This window comes from Trichosurus vulpecula, chromosome 2 (genome assembly GCF_011100635.1).
Source record: "Trichosurus vulpecula isolate mTriVul1 chromosome 2, mTriVul1.pri, whole genome shotgun sequence".
NCBI lineage: Eukaryota > Metazoa > Chordata > Mammalia > Diprotodontia > Phalangeridae > Trichosurus > Trichosurus vulpecula.
In genome coordinates this window covers 291,908,020-291,934,010 of record NC_050574.1, presented here as the reverse complement: position 1 = coordinate 291,934,010, position 25,991 = coordinate 291,908,020, and the positions used below count along the sequence as shown (strand labels likewise).

At 37.3% G+C, this 25,991-nt stretch overlaps 1 protein-coding gene across 1 annotated transcript in view; it reads left to right on the top strand.

Annotated features, from left to right (window-relative positions):
- Window positions 1-25,991, top strand: part of MGAT5 (alpha-1,6-mannosylglycoprotein 6-beta-N-acetylglucosaminyltransferase) — a 384,608-nt gene that overhangs the window by 166,707 nt on the left and 191,910 nt on the right. Inside the window, exon 4 of the mRNA XM_036747575.1 lies at window positions 6,443-6,613. Coding sequence (XP_036603470.1) covers window positions 6,443-6,613 — 171 coding nt within the window. The remainder of the gene's footprint in view (window positions 1-6,442; window positions 6,614-25,991) is intronic.

Genomic DNA, 25,991 nt, shown 5'->3' with positions numbered 1-25,991 from the left:
TTTCCAAATACACAAAATGCAAGTTATAACTTGTGGTCAAGTCACCTGACAGGTCTTGACAAGCAGGTGTAGGCAGGTGAGCATATTGTGTGTTGTCAGGAAGTCCAGCATACATCGGCAGAAATATGTGCATGTAATGACTTGTTTATAGTATGATACTATATGGTCATATGACATAATATTGCATCATCAAAATTGAATGCAGGAAAAAACCCACAAATTTGCAATAAGTTGTTAAACTTAAGATGCTTCACTTAAAAATAGAGATATTTTATATTTTTTGAAATGATGCAAATTTCAAAAACAAAAAGTTAAAGGGTTAAAGAAAGTAGATTTCCAGGGGGGAGTGAGTAATTTTTTTTAAACAGGGGACGGTAGAGCAAATAAATTTATAAGCCTCTGTCCTAAAGCAATATAACAAATATTTAATTTCTTCTGGTGGAAGACTCAAACTTAATTATGACCTGGACAAAATTCTTGGAATAGCGTTTGACATTGTTGAATCATGTCGCCATGACCCAGCCATACTAGCTAACTTATCTCCTATGTCTATGCCTTTCTGGTGGTTGTACTTGAAATGCTTTCCTGTCTCACCTCTGTCTCTCAGAATTCTAACTTCCTTCAAGTAAGCTCTCAAGCATCACCTTTTGCAGGAAGCCTTCCTTTCCTTGTCTCTCCTTTTGTCCCTAGCTTCTAATAATTTCCCCTGTAAGGTTAACTTGCTCCTACTTAGTGTGTTTCTTGTATGTAGTCTCTGTAGTGTTGTCTCCTCTGTTGGAAGGTAAGCTCCTTGAGGACAGGAAGGTTTTGCTTTTCTCTTTGCCTCCACTTTGTTTAGCATAATCATGCTTGACCTGTAAACATTCAGTAGATACTTGCTGATATTTATTGATGAGGCACCCTACTAATTGTGATCCTAAGCTCCCTGTAACTTAGTAGATAGTATTTATAAGTTGTTGTGACTGAAAAAATTAATAACCATCCCATAAAACAAGTCCTCATAACTTGATGACTGACCTTCTTGACATTAGCTCCTTTGAATTTAGTCTTGTCCTGGAAGACTGCACACATCATTTATAATTGAGGACATACTCAAAGTCTTTCCAGCTTTTCGAGAGTTTGTGGTCCCTTGGCAGAGCCTTTGAGAATCTTGGTCACATCCATTCATTCAACAATGAGACAGAGGCCCAGGCTATGAATCAAGGAGTCCTGGGCTTTATTCAGATCTTGGCTGCTAACTGATTGTGTGATGCATCACTTAACTGAAACTCTCTTAGCTTCTCATTTTGTTCCACTCTGCCTGTCATTATTGTAAACTTATTATACTGCCTCTTTGTGTATATGCCACATTTCCCTACTAGGTTGTAAATTCCATGAGGGCTGGGGGGCCATGCTTTAATGATTTTTGTGGCTCACATTGTGCTTTGCACACAATAGATGCTTGATAAATGGTTGTTGATTCTGAGAAATTCTTTAACCTTGATAGTTTTGAAGACTTCTTTTTTACATAGTGTTTATTTTATTTTACTTTTAAAAAAATTGACAGGCATTGATTTTTCTCTCCTTCCCTCTCCCATGGTAAAAAATAAAGAGGGAAAAAAAACCCTTGTAACAAATATTTATAGTAGAGTAGGACATATATTGGTAATATACAAAAATTTGTTTATCATTCTGCATCCTAGGTCTATCATCTCTCTCTCAGTAGGTAGATAGGATGCTTCATTGTTAGTCCTCTGGCATAATGATCAGAGTTCTTAAATCTTTTGTGGTTGTTTATCTTTACACTGTTGTTGCTGCTGTATAAATGATTCTCTTAGTTATGTTCACTTTACTCTTTATCAGTTCATATAAGTCTTCTTAGGTTTCTCTGAAACTATCTCTTTTGACATTTCTTATAGTTACAATAACTATATTGTATGTATATGTAATAATAGTTATACGTATATGTAATAATAGTTACATTCACATACTATAATTTGTTGAGCCATTGCTCAATTGATGGACACTCCCTTCATTACCATTCTTGGTCACTCTAAAAGGAGCTCCTGTAAATATATTTGTACCTATGGATCCTTTTTCTCATTCTTTGATCACTTTGTAGGTATAGGCTCAGTAGTGATATTGCTGGGCCAAAGAGTAAGCACAATTTAGTGACCTTTGGGGCATAGTTCCAAATTGCTTTCTAGAATAACCAAACCAATTCATAGCTCCATCATCAGTGCATTAACGTGCCAGTTTTTCTGCAGCCCTTCCAACATCTGTCATTTTCCTTTTCTGGCAGCTTTGTCAATCTGATGTATGCGTGGTGGAACCTTTTGGTAGTCACTGTCCAATATCCTTAAGGCAGGTGTTGTTTACCTCTTGTTATATAAATATCTTTCCAAATGGAAGTCTAGTTATAAAGTATGAGGACATTATAAAGAAAATGTGCCTTTAAGAATCTATAACAAGATGAGGAAATTAGGGCAACCGATAATAGTAAAGTGAGGAATATGGAGATAAATTTTTGGAGAGTGTCCTCAATTTTGTTTTCTACCATAATTCAGGTTATTAGCAAATTATCTCTCAGGACTCTGGATGGAATACGCCGTTTCTTTTTATAATTGTTATTAACTGTGTTTTATCTTTCTAGTGAAGCTAGGGGAAAGTGGCTCAAAAAGATCATTGATGCAATTTAACATTTGCTTCAGCCAGTGTGAGAGTGTGGGCAGACAAGGTTGAGGTTTTCAACCATGTTTTCTCTTCTCGTGATTGATCTTCCTTTGCTAGGATTCTCTAAGACAACAAGCAGTGAAGTTCATGAATTTGAGGTCAAAAAATATTCTTCTATGAGGTAGTTGTAGCTCAATGGCTGCTTGGCCAGCCATCCCAAAGAGTGATTTTACTGCTATATTGCTATGGAATCAAACCACCTTTACAGCCCAGGCTTAGGCCAAATTTAGTTCTCTGCCATCAAGACCCATGCTTTCCAGCATAGCCCAAGCATATCTCATGATTCAGTGCAGACAGAGAGAAGGGCAGTAGTGTAAGACTCCTACAATAGGCACTTAGTAAATATTTATTGAATGACTAAGTGAGTAAATTAGAATCTCCTCCAAGCTGGAATTGTCCTATCCCCCTTTCTTCCATGTCCCTATCTTTGGTTTGCTAGCACTCCCGGTGGGGAGGAGAGTACAGCTAGCAGCAGCACTCCTTGTCTTTTTTGCTCCAAAACTTTGCTTGCAGCACATAATTCCCTTACTTTTCTCTACCCCCCTCCCCCGCCCCAGCCCTGTTTTAGTCATATTTCAAAGCTCTGTAGAAAGCACAAAATGGCTAGGGAGTCTAGCTGTAGGAAAGAGGAAGGCTGTGGTCAAGGTTAAGGGCATCTCTAATGCCCAGAGATTCAGCTCTTGTGCAAGCTTCATATGTACCTATGTGATATCTCACTAATGGCTCCTGTAGAGCATAAGGATAGACTTTCACTTAATACAAACACAGTTACTAAATATACTCTACTGGGCATAGCCCAAGCCCAATTAAGATAATGCTTTTCTAACTCATGTATCATCCCTCTGCCATAGTACTCTCATAGTAGGCTTTGTGGGTTGAGAAAGTACCATCAGGTTCACCATCATCATCATCATCACTGACATTTACGTAACGCTTTAAAGTTTGCAAGTCATTTTATATAAATTTGATCTTCCCATCAACCCTGTAAGGGTAGATGCTGTTATTATTCTCATTTTACAGATGGAGAAACTGAGGTTGAGAGAAAGCAAGTGACTTGTCTAGGCTCACACAGCTAATAAGTGTCTGAGGCAGCCTTCCAACAGGTCTTCCCAACTCCAAGTCTAACACTGTATCCTTTGCACCCTCCAGCTGCCTAGGTTAACTACCAACTAGAAATAAGAAGGATTATTAGGGGTTGAACCTCCATATCAAAAGGAAAGTACAATGATCATCAGCAAAAGAAACAGTAAAAAAAAATTTCGCTGAACTCCTGTGATACATTGGGTACCATGTCAGACCTAGAGGAAGCTATGAAAGTCCTTGCTCTCAAGGAGCATAAAATTGAGGAGTTCATAGTCCTGAGGTCATTAGATTTTTATGCTGAATGCTACTGACCCTCTCTGATACATTTTCCCAGATGCAAATTATTTGGCTGGCCACCCCAGAAATCCAGATGTTCACTCAGGCCCTGTGAAAGCAGGAAGATAGGTGTCTTCCCGTTGCTAGGACAGGTTCATACCATGCTGGTGAATAACTGAGTCATAAAGACTAATAGGTATCATATCACAGATGACAAGAATCATTTAATGGTACCTTCTATAAGAAGCTGCTTTATCTGGAAGCTCTTCATTTGAGAGAACATCAGGCTAAGCTTGTTTTTCAAATAGGAAAATTTCAAGGACAAGAACATGTTCAAAAAAGCTATAAAATGGATGAAAAGACACGGTCTTTGGCTCCTCTAATTCACTAGTTTCTGAACTTTTCCCTCATTTTTCATGGACATCCATCCTCAGATTTCTTTGCCATTCTACATCTTTAATCCCAATTGTTCTTATTCTGTAGATGTTCAAGTAAATCAGTAAGTATTTATAAAGTGCCTACTGTGTTCCAGCCAGTAAAGCAAAGCCTGCATTAGGCATAGTCACACCATTTCCCACAGGGTTTTAATCACAGCCCAATGTTATTTTGTCGGGAGACTTTGATAGTCCATTAAACTTGGTAACATAGCCTTGGATAGAGCATGTTGCTGATGATTAGGGCCATTTGCTCCCACTGTTTGGGCACAGCGATCCCTAAAAATACTATTAATTTAAGCTTCCGCCCTAATTACGTTTCTGGGTTGTTTTTTTTTTTTTTTTGGTTTTTTTTTTTGTTGTTGTTGTTCTGATGAATTCTCCATGTGGGACAGTCAGGCAGCCTTGACTTCAGCTCCAACAGCTGCTAGTGTATCTATTGTGAACTAGACAGATATATATTTATATCCTAGCCATGCCAGGGTACATCAGCTCAACCAGCAAAGCATTTGTTTAAAAGCAGGCTGGCCTCTGTACCCTTGGAATAAAATGAAAGGTGATAATTTTTCATCTGTCTAAATTCAAAATTCTCATCCACCCTGAGCTATGTATTCCCTACACCTTATTTCTCCCTGAAATTCAGACCTGTCTTTTTAATACCAGTGTTGTCATATGGTTGTGAGTCGTCAGAGAATTAAAATTGAGTGTCACTAAGAGGGCATCAGAGAGGCACTTGGTGGGTGTGAACAGGCTGCAACACATAATAAACAAGTAACTGTGAAGAACTGGAGTAAAGGATGTGTTTAAAGAAACATGTAATAATAAAAGAAGATAGTCTGGTTGTATGGGAAGAGCAAAGAATTACCATTGGGCAATCCTTGTGATGTCCAGGGAAAACAATCAAGGCCTCAACAATAGCGCCCTGCCCAAATGGGGACAAAAGTCTCCTAAGATGGGAAGGCATGAGTAACTGACTTGTAATCTGCATCCATTCAAATATCCATGTGTTTACCTTTCTTTGTATCCCTGGCACTCAGATGGGACATATAATAAATGTTTATTGATTGACTGACTGATCTGTGTATGTTTGCCTTTCTGTTGAGATATTTCTCTCTCTCTCTCTGTCTCTCTCTCTCTCTCCCCCCCTCCCTCCCTCCCTCCCTCCTTCTCTCCCCCTTCATAAGTGTGTGTGCATATATATATATATGCATATATATATATGTATGCACATATATATGGGTGTATGTGTATATTTTTTTCAATGTCTACATTGTGAGCTCCCAGAGGGTTTGATTGAGCCCATTATTTATTTTGTGTAGTCCTATATATATGGAAAGGTTTTTTGGGAGGCCTTTTGTATTAGTGATAATGATTGTGTGATCTGGGATGATTAAAAGATTACATTTTGTTCACTAAATCAGCCACTCAAACTCAAAGTTAGGTGTTTGAGGAAGTGTGCTAACTTTATTACATTCAGTCTAATTATGGTCAACTCCATTAAGAAAATGGGGACATTGCTAAGTAAGCATAATTTACTCTTTCTTGAGTTTTTAGTGCATATTACTATCTAGCATTGTCATGAACTTGAGTTGCCATTGCAGGACTGTAGGAGCTAATAGCATTCCAACAGATAGAAAACTGTATTACAGAGAATTTGTGTTCTCATCCTAGTGTCTTGAAATAACCATGGAATTCCATAAGCAACTACCTTGTAGTTCATTGGTAATGGATTTTTCCAAATAGGCTTTGGCTCAAAGCTTTCCATCATATAAGCCCTTAATATTCAGCTAGCTTTGGAAAGATCTCAGGCTGATATTTTCTGATGATCACTTTTGACATGGTTGGGTTGAAGGCTACTTCACCTTTTTGAAAAAAAGAAAGCCCTATTAGGAGTCAACTAATTTCAAATAGCCCTTATTTTATTTTATTCTCTTTAGACTTGAAGAAAACGCTTGCTGTCTTATTGGACAATATTTTACAACGTATTGGCAAGTTGGAATCGAAGGTGGACAATCTTGTAATCAATGGCACCGGAGCAAATTCAACTAATACCACCACAACGGCTGTTCCCAGCAGCATAGCAGCATTTGAAAAAATTAGTGTAGCAGGTAAGTGTGGCCAAATGCTGTTTTAACTGAGTTCAGATTTGAACTCAGGTCCTCCTGACTGCAGATCCAGTGCTCTATCCACTGTACCACCTAGCTGCCCCCAAGATCCCTGTCTTTAGTGATTATACATCTTGTCTTCCTGGTCATTATCCTCTGAACTTATTCCAGTTTTGCATGTTCTTTTTTAAATGTGTTGACTACAACTGAGCTTAATATTCTAGATGTAGTCTGACCATTATGGAAGACAGTGAGACTGTCACTTTCCTTTGTTCTGGATAACATGCTTCTATTAACAGCCTAAAATTGAATGAGCTTCTATTAATGTAGTCTAAAATCAAATAAGCTATTTTTGGGAAGTTGTAGTATACTTTTGACTCAATGAGATTATGACCCATTTAAAACCTCTCATTTTCTTTTTTATGTGAACTGCTCTCTAAGTAAGTTTCCACACTATATTTCAGCCGATGATATTTAAAAAACCCCTCAGATACAGGGCACTACATTTACCTTGATTAAATTTCATCTTGCTAGCATTGACCCATTGTTCTAGACGGTCAGATTCTTTTTGGATCCTAATACTCACATATTGCCCAACTCTGTACCATCTGTAAGTTGGATATTCATACCATCTATGTCTAAATTCGAGTCACTCATAAAAATGTTGAATAGGACAGGGCTAAAGACAGAGGCCTGGGTATTACCGCTAGAGACCTCCTTCCAGAATGACATGGCCCCATCCCTGACACCAGCACCATAAACAATCAACTAAATATATTTTCTTTTATCCTTTCTTGAACTGCAGGATTTTGAAATAAATGGGAGTTGATTTTAGGCAAAAAGGCACTGAGAGATTTTGTTATTGTTGTTTTTTTAAAGAACAGACACTTTATAAATATTCTTGAGGGTAGGATTACAATTTCCCTATTGTGACTGTCCCTTCCAGCTCATGGCGATGCTCTAGGGCTCACGTTTACTTTTGTGGCCATCCTCGTAGTAGGCTGAGAGAGTGAGGGAAGCAACAAGTCCGATCCAAACCTGTCCCTCTAATTCCAGAGTTCAGTGCATCAAGTTAATCTTAAGGAATATACTTACAACTCTACTGGATGGTAGCAGAGCCCTGAGTGAGGATAGTTTCATTTAGTTACATATTATTATTGCTGTTTCAAAAGTATATGTTTTTCATAGCCACTTTTTTAAAAATGTCATGAATTTTGCATAGATTTTGGTGAAACTCTTCCCCCCACACCCCCCATTTTTCAGTTTCCTCCCCTGAAATGTCAGAACATTTGTCTTTTACTTTATTTAGCTCTGTTTTGTGGGCTTCTCATAGTGTTCTTTGCCTTTTTGTGAATTGTAAATTTCAACATATATTTCCAATAATCTAAGTGTTCAACTAAACAAAGGTATTAAAAATAACTTTTAATTACAACACAGAGACAATGTCATCTAGGACATAAATCCTTTCTTCCCTGCGGTTTCTAACAACTTATGTAATTAGACAAGGAAACCTCCCACTGTGTTGAGCTGCTTATTAAAATATGTAACACTCCCTCATCTGCCCCTCCTCCTGCAATGGAAAATATTGTCAGGAAGGCCCTCAGCTTCATCAGAGTTCTCTTCTTTGAGAGCTACTGCTCTTAGCCTTCCTGTGGTCCCCTTCAGAATTATGGCTATCTGATATCTATGCATTGTTATCTTTGATAGTGAAGATTTTCAAAGATCCTCACGAGATTGGTTTCTGGAGCATTGGACAGAAGAAGTAGAATACAATATTCTGGGAGTCTAATGGAAAAGAGTCTCATTTTTGGATGATCCCATCACAATGACTCATACTTATTTAATCCATCAACGGATATTTTTTGCGTGCCTTCTGGGTACACATGGGTAGGCTAATGGCATTGGGAGAGAGAGATAAAAAGAAGCATTTGATATGCTTCTTTACCTCCAAAACTCTATGATCTATTTAGAGAAACAAAACATAATGCAATTAAAAGACAACTAATTACGAGACACTCCATAGTTTATGGTAAGCTCTAAATGAATGCCAGAGAAGATAAGGTATTAAGGAGAATAATATTATTTTAGCCTGGAGAAGTATGGGAAAACTTCATTAAGGAGGTGAGATTTAGCTTGGATATTGAAGGATGGATAGGATTTAAGTAAGTAGTGAGCAAACGGATAAGGGGACGGAGCATCTTAGGTCTATGTTGTACGTTGGAATACACATGATGTGTTTGCCAAGATCAGTGAGTTGATCAGTCTGGCTGGAGCAGAAGATTACAATGGTGTGAGAAAAGTTGGTCAGACATAGAAATTGAATCCAGACTATAGAGGGTCTTGAATATTCAGTTGTCAAAGGCATGGAGACTAGAAAAGGGAAGTAAAATTGGGGAAGAGAGAGATTGGTAATGGAAACACCTGCTCTTTCATTCTCCTTCACATTGCCATACATTGCTTTCAAGAGCTAGAGCTGGAAGAGATTGTAACAAGACAACATGTCTCTCTGTGGGCTGCCATATTTATATTTGAAAAATCTTAAAATGCTACCAAAATTTTGAAGACACCAGGAAATGAGATTCAACTATGTCCCTTGCTATCCAAAAATCCTTCTGACCAGAAGTTTCCTTTTATTCAAGTCTGTCCTGCTTCCATTTAAAAAGCCACTTCCAAAAACTTAGAGCTCAAAATCTTATAAAAGTGAATGTTGAAAACTAAAAATAAATGAATAATTTTTTAAATGATCACTTCCTCTTATTCTCTCTTTTTGACAAGATGGAAAAAAGCAAGCCCTTTCCTTTGTATTAAAATAGTACCTAACAAAATAGGTAGATAAAATAAAATATATAGATAGTTATAGAGTGTTCATTTTCAATATCTTGACCACAGTAGATTATAAACTAGGGACAGAAATGGTCACCTTATAAATGCTGAATTGAATTTTGCTTCATTGAGTTAGGAATTTGCCTGTCAACCATTAAAGGTATTTATTAAATAAGTGCCTTGACAGTGCCATGTGCTATTAGTGTACACAAAAACCCTCTTAACGATAAAAACAACCCGAATACCCCCTGATGCCTTATTATAGAATGGACCCTTGATTCTCAAAAGTTTATGCCAGTGCTGGCTCTGATAGGTTCAAATAAACTGCAATTGTTCCGACAAACTAGGACCAGCCTTGCTAAGTTCAGAGAGGTTCATTTCCAGGATAGCCACATAAATATGATTGGGGAGGAGAGGACTGCAGTAACTATTGAAGCCAAGCCCTGCCTAATCAGAGAGGAACTGTGACCTACATCAAAGATGGAAACACTCACACTTCAGTGATCACTGATCTTTAAAGAGAATAGCAATGTTGGATTTTTTTTTATAGTGTGTTAGGATTTTCTGAGCACTTAATATCTGTCTCCTATGCCTCTGAGACACATTTTACAAATGAGAAAACTGAGGCTCGGAAAGACAAATCGACCTGTTCCTAATCGTACAGTAAGAGTTAGAGCTGGGATTTGAATCCAGGTCTTCCTGACTCCCAAGACCAGCCCTCCTTCTATTCTGCCACATTACCTACTGTTTCTCTGGTTTGGGGGGTGGGGGAAAGGCAGTTTTCCTCTTGAGACATTTATGATTTAGTTCAGTCTCACTGCTGTATGTCATTGGTTCTCAAACTATTGCAAAGATGTGGCAAACATTGCCCTTGAGGTGAGAAAATCCATATTTTAAGAACAGGATTACTATATTAGTTGAGTGAAGTTTCTCCTCTACTTCCTTCTCTGCATTAAGACATGTGGTAATTGCTCAGAAATGTTCTTCCTGGTGTGTCTTATTGCTCACTGATGTTTCTTATTGCTTACTGTTGTGTCTTGTTGCTTGCTGATGTATCTTCCCGTTGATTGCAAACTGTCTTTAAATTGTGTACTATGGCAGTGGAAGTCAGGTTTCTGAAATTTATTTTCCTTGTAGTGACTCTCTCCTTTTATTCCATTTATTTTAAGATCAGAAAGCTTCATTTCTAAATGTCATTTATCCCAAGTCAGTTTTTTTAATGAAACAATAAATATTTGAGCATATACTATCTGTAAAGCGATTTGCTGGGCACTATGGGAGATACAAAGGGAGATACACCCTTTCATGAAACATGAAGCTTAGGAGAAGACACCCCATTTGTAGAATGAGTGGGTTGTACTATATGTCCCATATGTCCCATAAGTTCACTGGAGGTTCTACCTCTGACATCCAGCTAATGGTAGCTAATATTTACCTGCTGTTGTTTGGTTGGCAACGTTATACGTGTCTACTATATCATTTATTATCATACATCATCTATTATCATAGCCCTGTGAGGTAGGTTTTATTATCCCCATTTGACAGATGAAGAAAATCAGGCAAACTGATCAGGGTCATATAACTTGTAAGTATCTGAAGCAGGATCCAAACTCAGGCTTTCCTGACCAAATCCCAGAATGTACTGTATCTAAGTAATATAATAATATGAGGTAGAGTGTAAAAGTGATAAAGGAAGGCACATAGAATTATTATTTTAGAAGATGCCCAGCTGGGCTCAAAGCATGGTTTTGGGTTTGTTGTTTTTTTTGTTGTTGTTGTTTGAGCTAAGCCTTCAAAGGTAGGGGCATTAGATGGGTGGAACTAGTAGGGAATGAGAACATGGAAGGAAGGAGAACCTTCTTCCAGGCAGAGAAAGCAAAGGCAAGAAGTGTGTGAGAGGAACAGCAAGTGGTCAGTTTGATTGGCACATAAAATGAGGAAAAGAGGAGTAGGAGAAATTGGGGTGGAAAGGGTAGATTGGAGCCCTTTTTTTCTTATCCTGGGGACTTTATCATTCTGCAAAATTTTATGTTTCTCAAGTAAACACTGGTGAATAATTACTTCAATAAAACCAAAAGGTGAATTTAAATAAAATTAGTTATAGTTCTTGATGCGAGTTTGTTCTTTGGCCTCAGAATTAGGAGTAGAAAAAAAAGGATGAAGGAGCAGTTTTTCTAGAATCCCCAAACTTTGGCCATTAGTCACTATTTCTTACTCTCCAGTTTCAGTTTCTGAAGTAGGCTAATATAGAACTTGACATATATAAGTTATATATAACTGCCCTGTTGGGCAATTAGGTGGAGGAGCAGATAGAGTGCTATGCCTGGAGTCAGGAAGACTCATCTTCCTGAGTTCAAATATGGCCTCAGCCACTTACTAGCTGTATGACCCTGGCCAAGCCACTTAATCCTGTATGCCTCAGTTTATTTATCTGTAAAATGGGCTAGAGAAGGAAATGGCAAACCACTCCAGTATCTTTGCTAAGAAAATTCCAAATGTGGTCATACAGAGTCAGACATGATGGAAAAACAACCATAACCACAAAAGTATGCTGCTACCTCCTTTCAAAATAACATAAATTTCTGGAAAGATTGACCAAAGTGCCAACAGATGGTTTCTCCCTGACAAACTCTAGCTTTTCTGTACTGAGATGGGTTCATAGAGGCCCAGGTAAGGACAGAGCTGAACCCAGAGTCATGGGTACAGTTTAGGGGCTTGATAATAAAGCATTTAAGTTTGTTGATGACAAGGACTATATTGTTTTTGTTAATTATATTCCTAACTAGTATGTGCAAGGGACAAGAGTCTTAATATTTATTGAAGTGCGATGAAAATCATAATAACTAGCATTTACCATAGCAGATAACACATGCACAGCACTTTACAAATATCATTTCATCCTCACAACAACCCTGGGAGGTAGATGCTAATTTGATCCTCATTTTACAGATGAGGGAACTGAGGCACATAGAGATTGTGGTTTGTCCAGAGTGACCCAAATAGTTAAGATCTGAAATGAGGTTTGAACTCAGGTCTTCCTGACCCCAGTTCCAGGGTGCTACCAGTGTGTTACCTAGCTGACTCTAAAGATGACTTAAGCATTTAACCCTTTACTTGGGAGTGTTATTCACTGTCCGAGATTTGTTCTTCCCTACTTTTACTTGTAAGGTCTCCGTACAAGTGAGATGAATCCTGAAGAAGAGAGAAACTTCCCTTCTTCCTCACCCCACACTTAGATGCACCTACAAACACTACCCTTTGATCTCAGATTTACCACCCATAAGTGTTTCATTGGTCAACTACATAGAATGCAAGTGAGGAATGACTGACATTGGACAGTAGCATGCTGGATGTATCAGTAGATATAAATATGAGTACATATAAGTTATCCAGTTACAGGCCAACATCCAACTGAGTTACTGGTTAATGTTGAATGTTCAACGTTAGCCAAAATTTAAAGGAAAATAGCATCCTTACATTGAGTGATCTAATTTACAGGGTTAATTGGGAAACACAATCACAAAATCGAAGGTGCATTTTCAGCTCAAGTGGTTGTTTTCTGGTGTTTGAGTTTAAGCTGAACATTAGGCAGGCAGCCCCTCATTTCTTGAACATTTTCTCTATCATATACCATATTTTAGTATTAGATCATCAAGCCAATGGGTTTTAACTTGTATACTGAATCTTATCATTTATCTGTCCAGTGTTTGATGGAGGAATCTATTTTAAAGAAAATAAAAACCCTATCATTATACTTATCATTTGGAAATTCAAAATGACAAATGGCTCCTCTGAGTTCCTGGGTCACATTTGAAGCATAATTTTCCCTCCTGTGTATTGCTAATGGGCCTTGAAATTAAGGTGAATCTGTTTTGTTTCCTTGATTGTGTTTGTTCTTGGGGATTTTCAGTTAGACTAGAATAGTTCACAAAACATCTTGACCTGTTCACCTATGTAGCTTTCTGATCCATGTGATATCCCAGAGGGCTCACTTAGTGAAAGTGGAAACATGTTGCAAAGGGATTTCCTTCCTATTAATTTTACTGAGACTGTTTTGTTTTCTTTAAGATTCATTTCTTTAAATTTCATTCTTTCAAAGGGCAGCATTAAATATCTTGATACTCATCAGAAGTGATTCTCTTTTGACCTCTAAGGGAAACGCATGACATTGTTAGGATTTTCACTTTGTGTTGTACTTTTTTTCATGAAAAAAAAGAAATTAGCTTGCCAACTGCTTGGTTGGCCAAAGTATGGAAGAGTTACAAGAATGAGAATTGCTGTCTCACAGCGGAAAGCAGACATCTAGAAGCCATAAAATTCAGACCAAAATTCCTAGGCAGAGTTGTCTCTGTGTTGTCTTTGTCAGACAGCTGAATAACTTAGTGTATAAGACCTCAAGGGAAGCAGTCTTGCTGTTTTTCAGTTGTGTCTAACTCTTTGTGACTCCCTTTGGTTTTTGTTTTCTTGGTAAAGATACTTGGGTGATTTGCCATTTCCTTTTCCAGCTCATTTTACAAATGAGGAAACTGAGGTGAACCAGGTTAAGTGACTTGTCCAAGGTCACACAGGTAGTAAGGGTCTGGGGTTGGATTTGGACTTAGGTCTTCCTGACTCCAGGCATGGCAGTCTATCCACTGCACCACCTTCTGCCCAGGGACAGCTAGGGAAGCAGTCTATAGACATACTAGAACACTGAGTATAGGGACCTGATCTATCCTGACCCAAAGAAACTACTTTTGAACATACAAATCCCATGATTTCTTCTATCATCCCACAATATGTACATACACCTATACTTGTACATATTATTATTATTATTTTTAGGAAATTCTTAAGAATGATGAAGGGGATTATAGTCTAATGAAGAAAAGCCTGAGTCAGCAGAATATTTTTAAATAAATATCTTTTTAAAAAATGACTTTAAAGTAGAGTAAATACTAAGCTATAAATGTATAGTAATGAGTCAGTCATATCTAAGGTAAGCTAACAAAAATACTGCAATTCACAGTTGGCCTGCATTACTGAATAGCAAGATAAAACATTCTCTAACAGGCAAGAATTGTTAGACAGCACTGAAGCTGTGCTGAAGTTATTCATGATGTTCTTGTGCCCTTGTTTTGAAAAATAGTCAGAGGAATTGATTGGAGATTAAAAAATCTCCTTCATAACTAAGACCTTGATTATAGGCAAAGGAAGAGATTATTTTGAAGTGTTATGTTCATAATACTACGCATATCACAGCCCAATAAGTGAGGCTTAAATTAATTAGATTCTCATTCAATTCAATAAACATTTAAATATCTCTGTGCAAGGCTTCATGCTAGTAACTAGAGATATAAAAGGAAGATAAAATCAAAATACTACTTGTCCTCAAGGAACTTAAATTCTCCTCTAGGGATGGGAAAAGGAGGATGATAACAGTATACAAATATGTACATAATACAATTGTTATAACTGGGGGGGTGGGGTGGGATGTGAGATTCAGAGAATGCTTTGTGGAAAATTTGACACCTGAGCTTAAGGAAAGTAAGAATTATGAGAGAGAGGAGGGTGCAGTTCATTGCAGACTTGAGGAATGGTCTACGGGTGAGGGGATGCAGGGAGGAGATAAAGTACCAAGTTTGGGGCATAGTCAATATTTCAGCTTGGCTTGAAAAAGTTCGTGAAAAGGGAGCTATAAAAGTGAGTAGGAGCCAAATTGTGGAAGACTTCCTTACATGTCAGACTGAGGAGTTTCTCATTTTTCTGGAGGCAAAGGGAAATCACTAAAGACTTATGAGTGGGGTAGTGACACTTTAATATCTTAGATTATTTTTGCAACTGTGTAAAAGGTGAATTGGAAAAGAAAGAAATTAGAAGACAGGAGACAGACCAATTAGGATGTGAACACAATAGGCAAGAGTTGATGATCCATTTGTTCCTTCAATAACCACATATTCAGAACCTACTATGTACTGGGCCTTGGTGATGAGAAACTTGACTAGTGTGACAGTGACTATGTGGGTGAAGAGTAGGGGAATGGGTATCAGATACCATTCAACAAAGTATTGCTTGTTAAAAGAGATGTTGTGAAGACAGAATTTTTTTAATAAGTTGATTTGTTTATTTTTAGTTTTCAACATTCACTTCCACGAGTTTTAAATTTTCTCTGCCTCCCTCCCTTCCCCCTCCCCAAGATGGCAAGCAATCTGATATAGGATCTACATATAGATTCCTATTAAACATATTTTCACATTAGTCATGTTGTATAGAAGAATTAGAATGAATAGGGGTAACCATGAGAAAGAAAAACATAAAACAAAGCAAAAAAAGAAAATAATCTGCTTCGATCTGCATTCAGACTCCATATTTCTTTTTCTGGAGGTGGGTGACATTTTCTATCATGAGTCCTTTGGAATTGTTTTAGGTCCTTGCATTGCTGAGAAGAGCTAAGTCTGTCAAAGTCAGTCATCATACACTGTGGCTGTTACTGTGTACAATGTCCTCCTGGTTCTGCTCACTTCACTCAGCATCAGTTCACATAAGTCTTTCCAGTTTTTTCTAAAGTCTGCTTGTTCATCACACACAATAGTATTCCATTACAGTCATATACCACAACTTGTTCAGCCATTTCCCGATTGATGGACATTCCCTCAGTTTCCAGTTCTTGGCCACCACAAAAAGAGCTGCTATAAATATTTTTGTACATATGGGTCCTTTTCCCATTTTTGTGATCTCTTTGGGATACAGCCCTAGAAGTGTTATTGTTGGGTAAAGATAGAATTGATGAGTCCTGGCAACTGATTAGATTTGAGAGTTGAGGGTAATTGGGAACTTGGTGGTGCTGTTAACAAAAATAGAGAAGCTTGAAGGAGGAGGGGCAGGTACAGGTGAAAAAGTAATGAGTTCTGTTTTGGACATGTTAATTTTGAGGTGCCAATAAAATAATTAGTTCTATTTTGAACATGTTATAAATTTAGAGTGGCAGTAAGATAGCCAGGAGAAGATGTCTAGCAGGTAGTTGGAGTAAATTGTTGATCACCTTGGAGATAGAAATTTTAATTAAATGTTGAGGTTGAAAGATGGAAGTTGAAATAGATTGAGAAGTTGAGAAGTGAAATAGATGGTAAAGAAATGGAGGCAGTGTCTTAGAAAACTCTAGCAGTTTGTGAAAGATAAAAGAGATATAATGGTAGTTTGAGGGGATGATGAGTAAAGTCAAGTGAAATGTTTTATTTAAGAATGGAGTAGATCTGAGCATGATCTGAGCTAGCAGGGAAGGAGCTGGTCAGTAGGAAAAGAGGGAATATAATTGATGAGACAAGCCAATGGAGAAGACAAAAAGACTTGGACTTGGGTCATCTCTTTGTTAAGAGATTGGAATAGAAGAGGAGAAGAAGGATAAAGATGTAGGCAGGGGTACCTAATTTGGTGTCTGTGAACTTTTAAAAAAAAGTTTGGGTAACTATATTTTAATATAATTTATTTCCTTTATACTCCTGTGTTATTTCATTTTATGCATTTAAAATTACTATTTTGAGAAGGTGTTCCTATGCTTCACCAGACTGTCAAAGGGATCAAAGACAGAAAAGAGGTTAAGAATTCCTTATGATAAAGGGTTTTTTGAGATGTGGAATAGGGAACGCAGGTGGTCTTGGGTTGGATAGCATTGAGTTTCCTAGTAAAGTCAGAGGCCAGGACATCTGCTAAAAAGGAAGATGGTAGAAATGGCTTTTGGGGGCAAAGGGAGAGAAGAAAAGCTTTGGAACAGCCACTGAGAATTCAATCCAGGAAGAGTAAAGGGATTGGCCTGGAGCACTGAGGACCTGGTTAACATGAATTTGTAGTCAACTTATTGTAACAACAATGCTACCTGCCGCTACTATGGCTGTGTAAGACCAGTAACACCAACATACAAGAGGAATATTAGCACAGGTTCTTTGATCTACTTTTCTAAGGAAAGCAACTTTAAGGGGTTTCAATCTCACTTTAATTAAACATACATATATCATTCACTTAGTTCAGGGGAAAATGTCAGGACCCTAAACTTCAGAGCAAATGCAAACAGAAACTACAAGCAGAAATTATATAAACAGAGCAAATAAACACAAATCAACACACAGGGCTTCTAGCTGTCCAACCAAGACATTACATACATAGTTACCAAAGAGAAAGGCATCAGTATCTGGGTTTTTCAAAGCTGGTGGACTCCTTAACGTCTACCCAGAGTCTTGTCTGGTCAAATCACAGAAATGCTTCCAGTGAGTGAGCCCCAAACAAAATGTTAACCTCAGAGTGTGTGTGTGTGTGTGTGTGTGTGTGTGTGTGTGTGTGTGTGTGTGTGTACACACTTCTTCAGTGTCAGTGAGCTTCACACCTCTCAAGACCTAACTAGCAAAAGGGTGTGAGCCTTTCTACAAAGGCAAGACTTACTCAAAAGCACTTGATTGCCTTAGTGCTAAGAAGCACTCCAAAAGAAAAAACAGTAAAGATTCCTACTTTGCTTGTCCTTACACTTACTGCGTCTACTGCTTAAGTTAATTCATGTACTTTGACACAAGCTTTGCTTTGGGAATGTCCTTTATGATTTGGGGTGTTGGAGAGCAGTGATCTGATCTCTTTCATAAAATATCAGTAACATGTTCAAGACCCTTTTTAGTTGATTTTCACAATTTTAAGGAATTGACAATAAGTCAACCATGTATTCCCATCTTTATTTTAATTTTATAAAGAAATTACATGGCACCAGGCTGAGGGAATTCTATTCTTGAAACTAATCCTCAGGAACACTTCTTTAGTATTGCAGTTCACCCAGCATTGGCACTTACTGCAGAAAGCATGACAGATGTGGTAATGGATACATGTCATTTAAGTGTAGCAGAATACTCTGGATTCTGTGAAGCTTTGCCCAACCAGAAGCATGTTGTTTATGCTTTCCTATGAGCTGCCTAGTGTGACAGGGAAGCCCTGACCTCTCACTGGCTAGTGAGGATGCTGAGCTTATGGGCTCTATTCTTCTCCAAATCTTGATTTCTTGAGAGACTCCCAGGAGTGAGCCAAAAGTTTAATTCCACCCCAGAATTTCCCAGTAGACCTTGACAAATTAAAGCTGGTGCACTTTTTTGTGTCATGGATCTCTAGAGCAATCTGATAAAACCTGTAGACCCTTCTTGGGGTAATTTTTAAAAATAAATAAAATAAAATGTTCACTATTACAAAGAAATACAATTACACCAAAAGATAATTATCAGAATATTTTAAAAGTTTACAGACATAATAATAATTATAATGATAGCTAACATTTATGTAGTGCTTACTATCTGTCGCACACTGAGCTAAACACTTTACAATTATCTCATTTGATTTTCACAACAACTCTGAGAGGTGGGTGCTATTGTTTTCCCCATTTTAGAGATTAAATGACTTCACCAGGGTCACACAGCCGGTCTTTCTGACTCCACATCTGGCATTCTATCCATAGTGCCACCTAGCAGACCCCAGATTAAGAACCCCTGAGTTAAAGGTTCCTCCTTCAAACAATCCATAATGATTGGGCTGATTCGGTACCAAAATGCTCAAGAAGAGTTGCTCCTAATTAAACTTTGTACTCCCAAATGTTTTTTTTTCCCTTGTAGTAGTTGGAAACTCCTGAAAAGTCACATAAGCTCATACCTTGATTCCTTTCCTTAATCTCAATTCATAGGGATTGGCCAAAAGAGTCACCAGTTGTGTTTATGGACTTGTCAGAGCTGACCCAACCTCCTAGTTGAAGTTCTTAACCTGAATTTAGTTTCTTTAAAAATTTAGTATTTTGATAACTATCACAATATAACAGATTCCCTCTGTCACCTTAATTATTTCATTTTATGCATTTAAAAGCATGATTTTGAGAAGGGGTCCATAAATTTTACCAGATGTCCAAGGGGTCCTGTGACCCCCCAAAAGTTAAGAACCTCTTTGCAGAGAGGATTCTGGGAAAATGGCAGAATAGGTCAGAAAATTCCAGACTCTCCTGATTTTCCCCACAAAGGAGATAAAATAGTGCCTCAGGGTGAACATAGAGTGCTAAAAATAAGTAAGAGTAGGGGCAGAACAGTGGTCCTCCTGGGACAATTTAAGAAGATCTGAAGGAAAATCCCAGGAGGAAGTTTGATCCCTGTGAAGAGTAAACACCTCCAGGCTAGTTTTGCTTAAACAACAAGAAGCAAGCCTTGTGGTTAGCCTGATTGGGAGGCTGCCTTGGCCCCAGCTACAGGAACTTTTACCTCTGGGACAGTGAGAGGAGTTGGGCATCAGAGCCAAGGAAGATTAAGGGAACCTCTGCTGACAAGGAACGCCAGACCCAGCTGTGCTGGGGAGATGCAGCCCTGTTGGAGGAGGAGCCAGCACACACCCTGAGTGCAGGAGTGCAGAAGCAGTGAGGTGGTGGACTTGGAAAAATATGGAGAGACTTGGACTTATGAAGGAAGAGGTTAGCTAACCTCAAAAAAACAGGACAAATAAGATGCATATGAATGAATTTGTCTATATATGATTACAGATATCTAAGTATATGTATGTGTGTATAAGTATATGTATGTATAGGTATATGTTTATGTATATACACACACACACACATACATATCTTTGTGTGTATGTGTTTATGTGTATATAGGTATATTATGTATGTATGCACATGTGTATGTATTTGTGTATACACACATGTATATACATATGTATGTGTGTGTATATATATATGTGTGTGTGTTTGTGTGTATGTGTGTGTTTGTGGGTTATGCTTAATTGCAGACTTCTGGGGGGTGGAAAAGAAGGAAAAGAACAAAAGTGAAAAGTATACCACGGAGAACAAAAAAAAACTTACAAGGAAGCAAAAGAAAAGATAGACAACTCTCAACACAATATGTAGTATTTATTACATATACTTTCTTGAACTGGAAATATATTGCTGTATATTTTGAATCCTCTTTAACATTCTGTTGTGCACATAGCAATGCTTTTTTTTTCTTTTCTTATTTTGCCTTTAAGTTTCTATGTTTCTTTTTTCCTTATTGTGTATTTAAGTTTCAGTATCTAATAATTTCTTTAAAAAGAGCCCCTTCGCAGAGGTTCCAGAATTTGGTGTGGTGTGGGCAAGGTGATCTTCCCACAAAGTTTGTGTTTCAGAGATGGCCAATCTTTGGACTACCATTTTAGCTGGTGGTAGGGGAATTTTTTTTTTTTTACCATGCATCAAGTAAACTGGAAAAAGCAAGAAAACAAACATTCGAAACATAGAAAGGGATAAACAAGGAATTGCATTTTGCTGAAAGGAGCCACAGGCAGCAAACCAGTATCAACATTAAATGCCTTAGGCTCTAAATATAAATGCTGGTGTTCAGACACTCCCTGGGGGTCAACTTTTTGTCCTCCTTTCCTCTATGTGAACCAGTTTGGTATAAGCATCCATGAGGGGAAAAAATTGTCTACCTGTTAATCTGAGGCCAATCGTTTTATAACTTTTTAAAAAAGTATTTTCAGCTTTCACTAGCATATAATTTTGAGACCTACCCCTGAATGAGCCAGAAATACATTTTCATATTCTTAAAATGGAAAATATTTTAATTTCCTCAGGCTTTCCATTACCCTAATGTATTCTTATTGGCATTCCAAAAAATTAAGATTCAAGTTTGAATAGACTTTTTTTAACAGCATATTCTTGGAAATATGGTTTAGTACTTAACTGCTTTCTTAATAACCAATTATTAAAAAGTAAACACACAATGTTTAAAAATTCTCACACCTTTGGTATATTAGTGGAAATTCTGAAAAAAATAATCCTTGGAGACACATACAATAATATGGTAATAAATATAAAGTGATAGGAATCCAAACACCATAACACCTTTGGACTAATTCTTGACACTTTATTTAAGAGCTTTAAAAAAAAATTGAAAAGTGAGACTAAACATCCCCAGTTTGAAAAGCTTATCCACCATAATCATTTGATGAAAAACCATGGAAAGATTCTCTGGATCCTCATTTAGTTATCTGTAATACCATAGTGGAACCATTTTACTGTACTCCTCAGTGTCTGGCTGAGGGAGCTAGTGCTTGATTTGGTATCATTGATGAAGACTTCACTGTATGTTGTTGTTATTGGGATGAGAGATACCACACATTGAAATTTTTATTGTTTACTTTAATCAAAATGTGACAGATCCCATATGCTAATTTGGCTTAATGAGGTACATGTGTGCAGTTGTCTTATCAACTTGCATATGGTATTGATTCAATAGACATTTTGCAGTTAAAACTGTTAACATATGTTTTTCTTTCCTCTGTCTTATTTGCTTTATCTTTCTTTACCTGTTTTCATTGACATGCAAGTGTCGGTTGAATTGTTCTTATGTCTTAAGAACAACAAAAACAAACCCAGGAATACTATTAAGGGTTGTATATTTAAATGCACCTAGGTGATGCAGTGGATAGCAGTAGACTCAGAATCAAGAAGATCTGCTTTTAAATCCTCATTTTATGGATGAGGAAACAGAGGCTGAGAGCTATGTACCAGTTGTGTGTCCCTGCACGAGTAATTTTGCTTCTCTCTCAGCCTCTGTTTCCTCATCTGTAAAATGCGGATAATAACAGCATCTATCTCACAAGGTTGTCATAGTTACCTAATAATAATGACGATAACGATACCTTGCATTCATATAGCACCTATTAATGTGGCAGGTACTGTGCTAAGCACTTTATAAATACTATCTCATTTGATCTTCACAACAGTCCTGGGAGTTAGGTGCTAATGTTATATATTTTATAGTGAGGAATTGTATAGTGAGGAAAGTGAGACAAAAAGAGGTCAAATGACTTGCCCAAGGCCATAATACATCTAGTTAGTATCTGAAGCTGGATTTGAATTCAAGTCTTCCTGATTCCAGGGCTAGTGCTCTTTCTACTGTGTCACTGAACTGCCTATCTAACCTTCCCTTCTCCCCTTTCTTTATTGTATAGAAGCATCTCATGGATAGAGTGCTAGAACTAGATTCAGGAAATCAGGAAGACCTGAGTTCAAATCTAGCCTCTTGACACTTACTAGCTGTGTGACACTGGGCAAGTCAGCATTCGTTTGATGAAAATTATGGGGAAATTCAGAAGCTGATAAACAAAAAACGAGAACTCCTTAGGGTTTACCAGCAAGACAGTTTATCTGTCTCCAAGAAGACATTTAACTCCATCAAAAGTAAAGTGCAAGCGAAGCTTAGGGAGATGTAGGATTCTTGGCTCAGTAAGAAGGCAGATGAATTCAGTTTTGTACTGATACCTATGATTCTATGATTCCTGAAGGCTATTCATGAGCCAAAGAACTCTAGCACATCTTAGTTTCTCATCATTGATCAGTGCTGGAACTACACTGATCAGTGATAAGGACATGATTCTGGAAATATGGGCTGAAAACTTCCATAGTGTTCTCAACAGACCTTCACTTGTACAATAGAGATAACTAATAGCATCTACCTCACAGAGTTGTCTTGAAGATCAGATGACATAATATTTGTAAATAGCACTTAGCAGAGTGCGTCATATATAATAGGTATTTTATAAATGCTTATTCTCTTCCCTTCCCTCACTGTCCCTTCCATATATAGATAAGTTTGTATACATAGATATATATAGTATATATACATACTATTAGTAAATAAATTCTCGTATACTATTCATATATGTACAGATATAGGCACATATAACTATATATCTATAGCTCTATCTATAGATATATTATTATCTTTAGATTTCCATACATAGGTAGCTATCTATAGATATCTAGATATCTGTCTATATATACTTATATATCTCGATATAACCATCTCTAGATTTCTATGCATGTCTAGATTTAGATATCTACAGAGAGATCATATATGTATGTATATCTCGATATAACAGAGAGAGAGAGAGAGTGTAAGTATATATGGCTAGCTAGCTCTTTAGCTATCTAGAGATAGATATATAGCTCTTATATAGTTACATATATGACATATATAGTTATATATATGTCGAGAGTTATATATAACTCTTGATTTCTATACAGAGATAGTTATCTATTTCTATTGATATCTAGAGATAAAAACAGAGATTAACTATTTTGTTTATAGGGTTTAGGGACTAGTTTTTGCATAACCATTGCTTAAATTTACAGACCTTTAAATGGAAATCAGGTTCAGTATTTTTCTCCCTACTAGCTTATATTCCAGAAACAAAACCCTGAGCAAAATTGCATGTCATAAAAGCTACTCTAGAAGAGTAACATAAAGATTGAACTTTACTCCCTAGTGAAAAAGCACTGTGTTAGGGACCAGGTATCTAATCAGTAGGTTGTGTGATTGAGAGGAGTTGAACCATATCAAAGTGTGGGTCAATGGAATTAATCTTCTTTGTAGAATTTTCTGCCCCTGTGGTTCATCTTTCTTTTGTTGAAGACAGTTCCATCGAAAGCTTCTTGATTGCAGCACCCCAGTTCTCTTTACGTCAAGTTAAGGTCATGTTAGACATTGACATTTTCGACATTGACAGTTAGAGCAGAGAGACTACATGTGTCTGAGATTTACAGAGGGTTTGTAAACTGCTTTTTTATTTGCCTTGTCAGAGTTGGACAGCCACACTATTAGCTAGTCTTAAGCTGTCTTTATGTTTCATGTTTGTGAGCTTTTTGAGTAAACATTTACAGTGGAGACTTACTCTTTACCATCGTGCAGCTGGAGATGAGATCATGAAACTTAGAAATTGTGGACAGAAGCAAATTAACATCCTGCCAGTTATCTGCCTTCAGTATTCTAATACTTCGTACTGTTGGGAAGACTAGAAGTCTTTATAGACTAGAAATCATTCTGCTACATATTGCTGCACACCTAAGATCAGACAGCTCCCAGGATACTAATGAGCTTTGGCAGGTGGCCTGCGGGAAAGGAACCTGAAATTTTTGTAGCTCTTTAGACATTGGACCTACTACCTCTGAAAATTCTGCTTAATTACTTTTGTCTCCTTTCTTAGGTGATTTCTAAGATCTCTTGGAGTTCTAATTTTTCTTCTCTCATTACCCTTTGCTAAATAATTGTGAAATAGTGCCAATCTTGGGAATTTCCCCAATTGGAAATATGGAGGTGGTACAACTTTCTAGTGTCTATCACAGGAGAATAAGATTCATCAGCTAGTCTCATGTTCTGCATTTCACTATCTCATCTTAGGTTCATTCCCCCTCAAAGTGAAAAAAATTCTCATATCGTAGTATTCTACCATCATTCAAAGACAATTGCCTACCTGTCTTAACTTGATACTAATGGAACATTTTTAGTAATTGCTTTTTTTAAAAAGTATTTTGGAAGGAAGGGAAGAAGGAGGGATTATAAACTTCTATTATAGATCAGGCATTATAGTGTGTGCTATACAAATATTGTCTCATTTGGTCCTCATAACAGCTCCTAGAGGTAGGTACTATTACTGTCCCCGTTTTACAGTTGCAGAAACTCAGGCAAGAGGTTAAGTGACTTCCCCAGGTCACACAGCTAATAAGAGACCAAAGACAAGCTTGAGTTCAGGTCTTCCTGACTCCAGGCCGAGAGCTCAATCTACTTCATCACCTGTCTGCCAAGTAGCATATATTAGATCCTGATGAATAGAAGACCAAAGTAAATATTTGAGATTTGCTTTCAGGTTACAGTAACTGAGGATCGGGATAAGGATCGAGTTCTAGAATAAAGGAGACAGTGGAAAGAGGGTTTGATTTAAGGGGTTAGGAGAGAGGAGAGTCAATTCCAGGTCTTATACAGTTTGTGTGATTGTAGATAAGGTTTTTAACCTCTCCAAAGTTATTTATTTTTAAAATGGTGATAGTGATACTTGTGCTGTTTATTTCATAGGACTCTAAAGAAAAGGCTTTATAAACCATAAAAGCACTCTAAAAGTGACTTTTGTTTAATAATATAATAATAATGTTTAATAATAATTTAATAACAATAAAACACTTTACTGAGTTCTTATTAACTTCTTTTCAAGTGTTCTTTTAATCCTTTCTTCTTTTGCCTGCCTTATTCTTTTTTTTTTTTAGAGAAGTGAAGTTTATTTTAAGGAAGTCATTAGTGCTCTGTCTCTTCTTTCAGTGGACTTTTTTTTAATTTATTTTTTTTTAATTTTTAGTTTACAACAATGGGTTCTACATAATTTTGAGTTCCAGATTTTCTTCCCTCCCTCCCCACCCCTCCCTTCCCAAGACGGCATGGAATCCCATATAACTTCCACATATAACTTCGCATTGAATTAATTTACACACTAGTCAAGTTATGGAGAAGAACTATGACCAATGAAATGAATCAGGAGAAAGAAGAAACATGACCAAAGAACAAAACAAAACAAAACAAAAAAACAACCCAAAAACAAAAACAAAAGAGAGAAAAAGAAAAAAAAGGAAGGGGGAAGGCTAGCGTGAAGTCTGCCTCAATCTGCATTCATACTTCATAGTTCTTTCTCTGGATGTAGATAGCATTCTCCATCGTGAGTCCTTTGGAGTTGTCTTTGTACCTTGTGTTGCTGAGACGAGCAAAGTCTG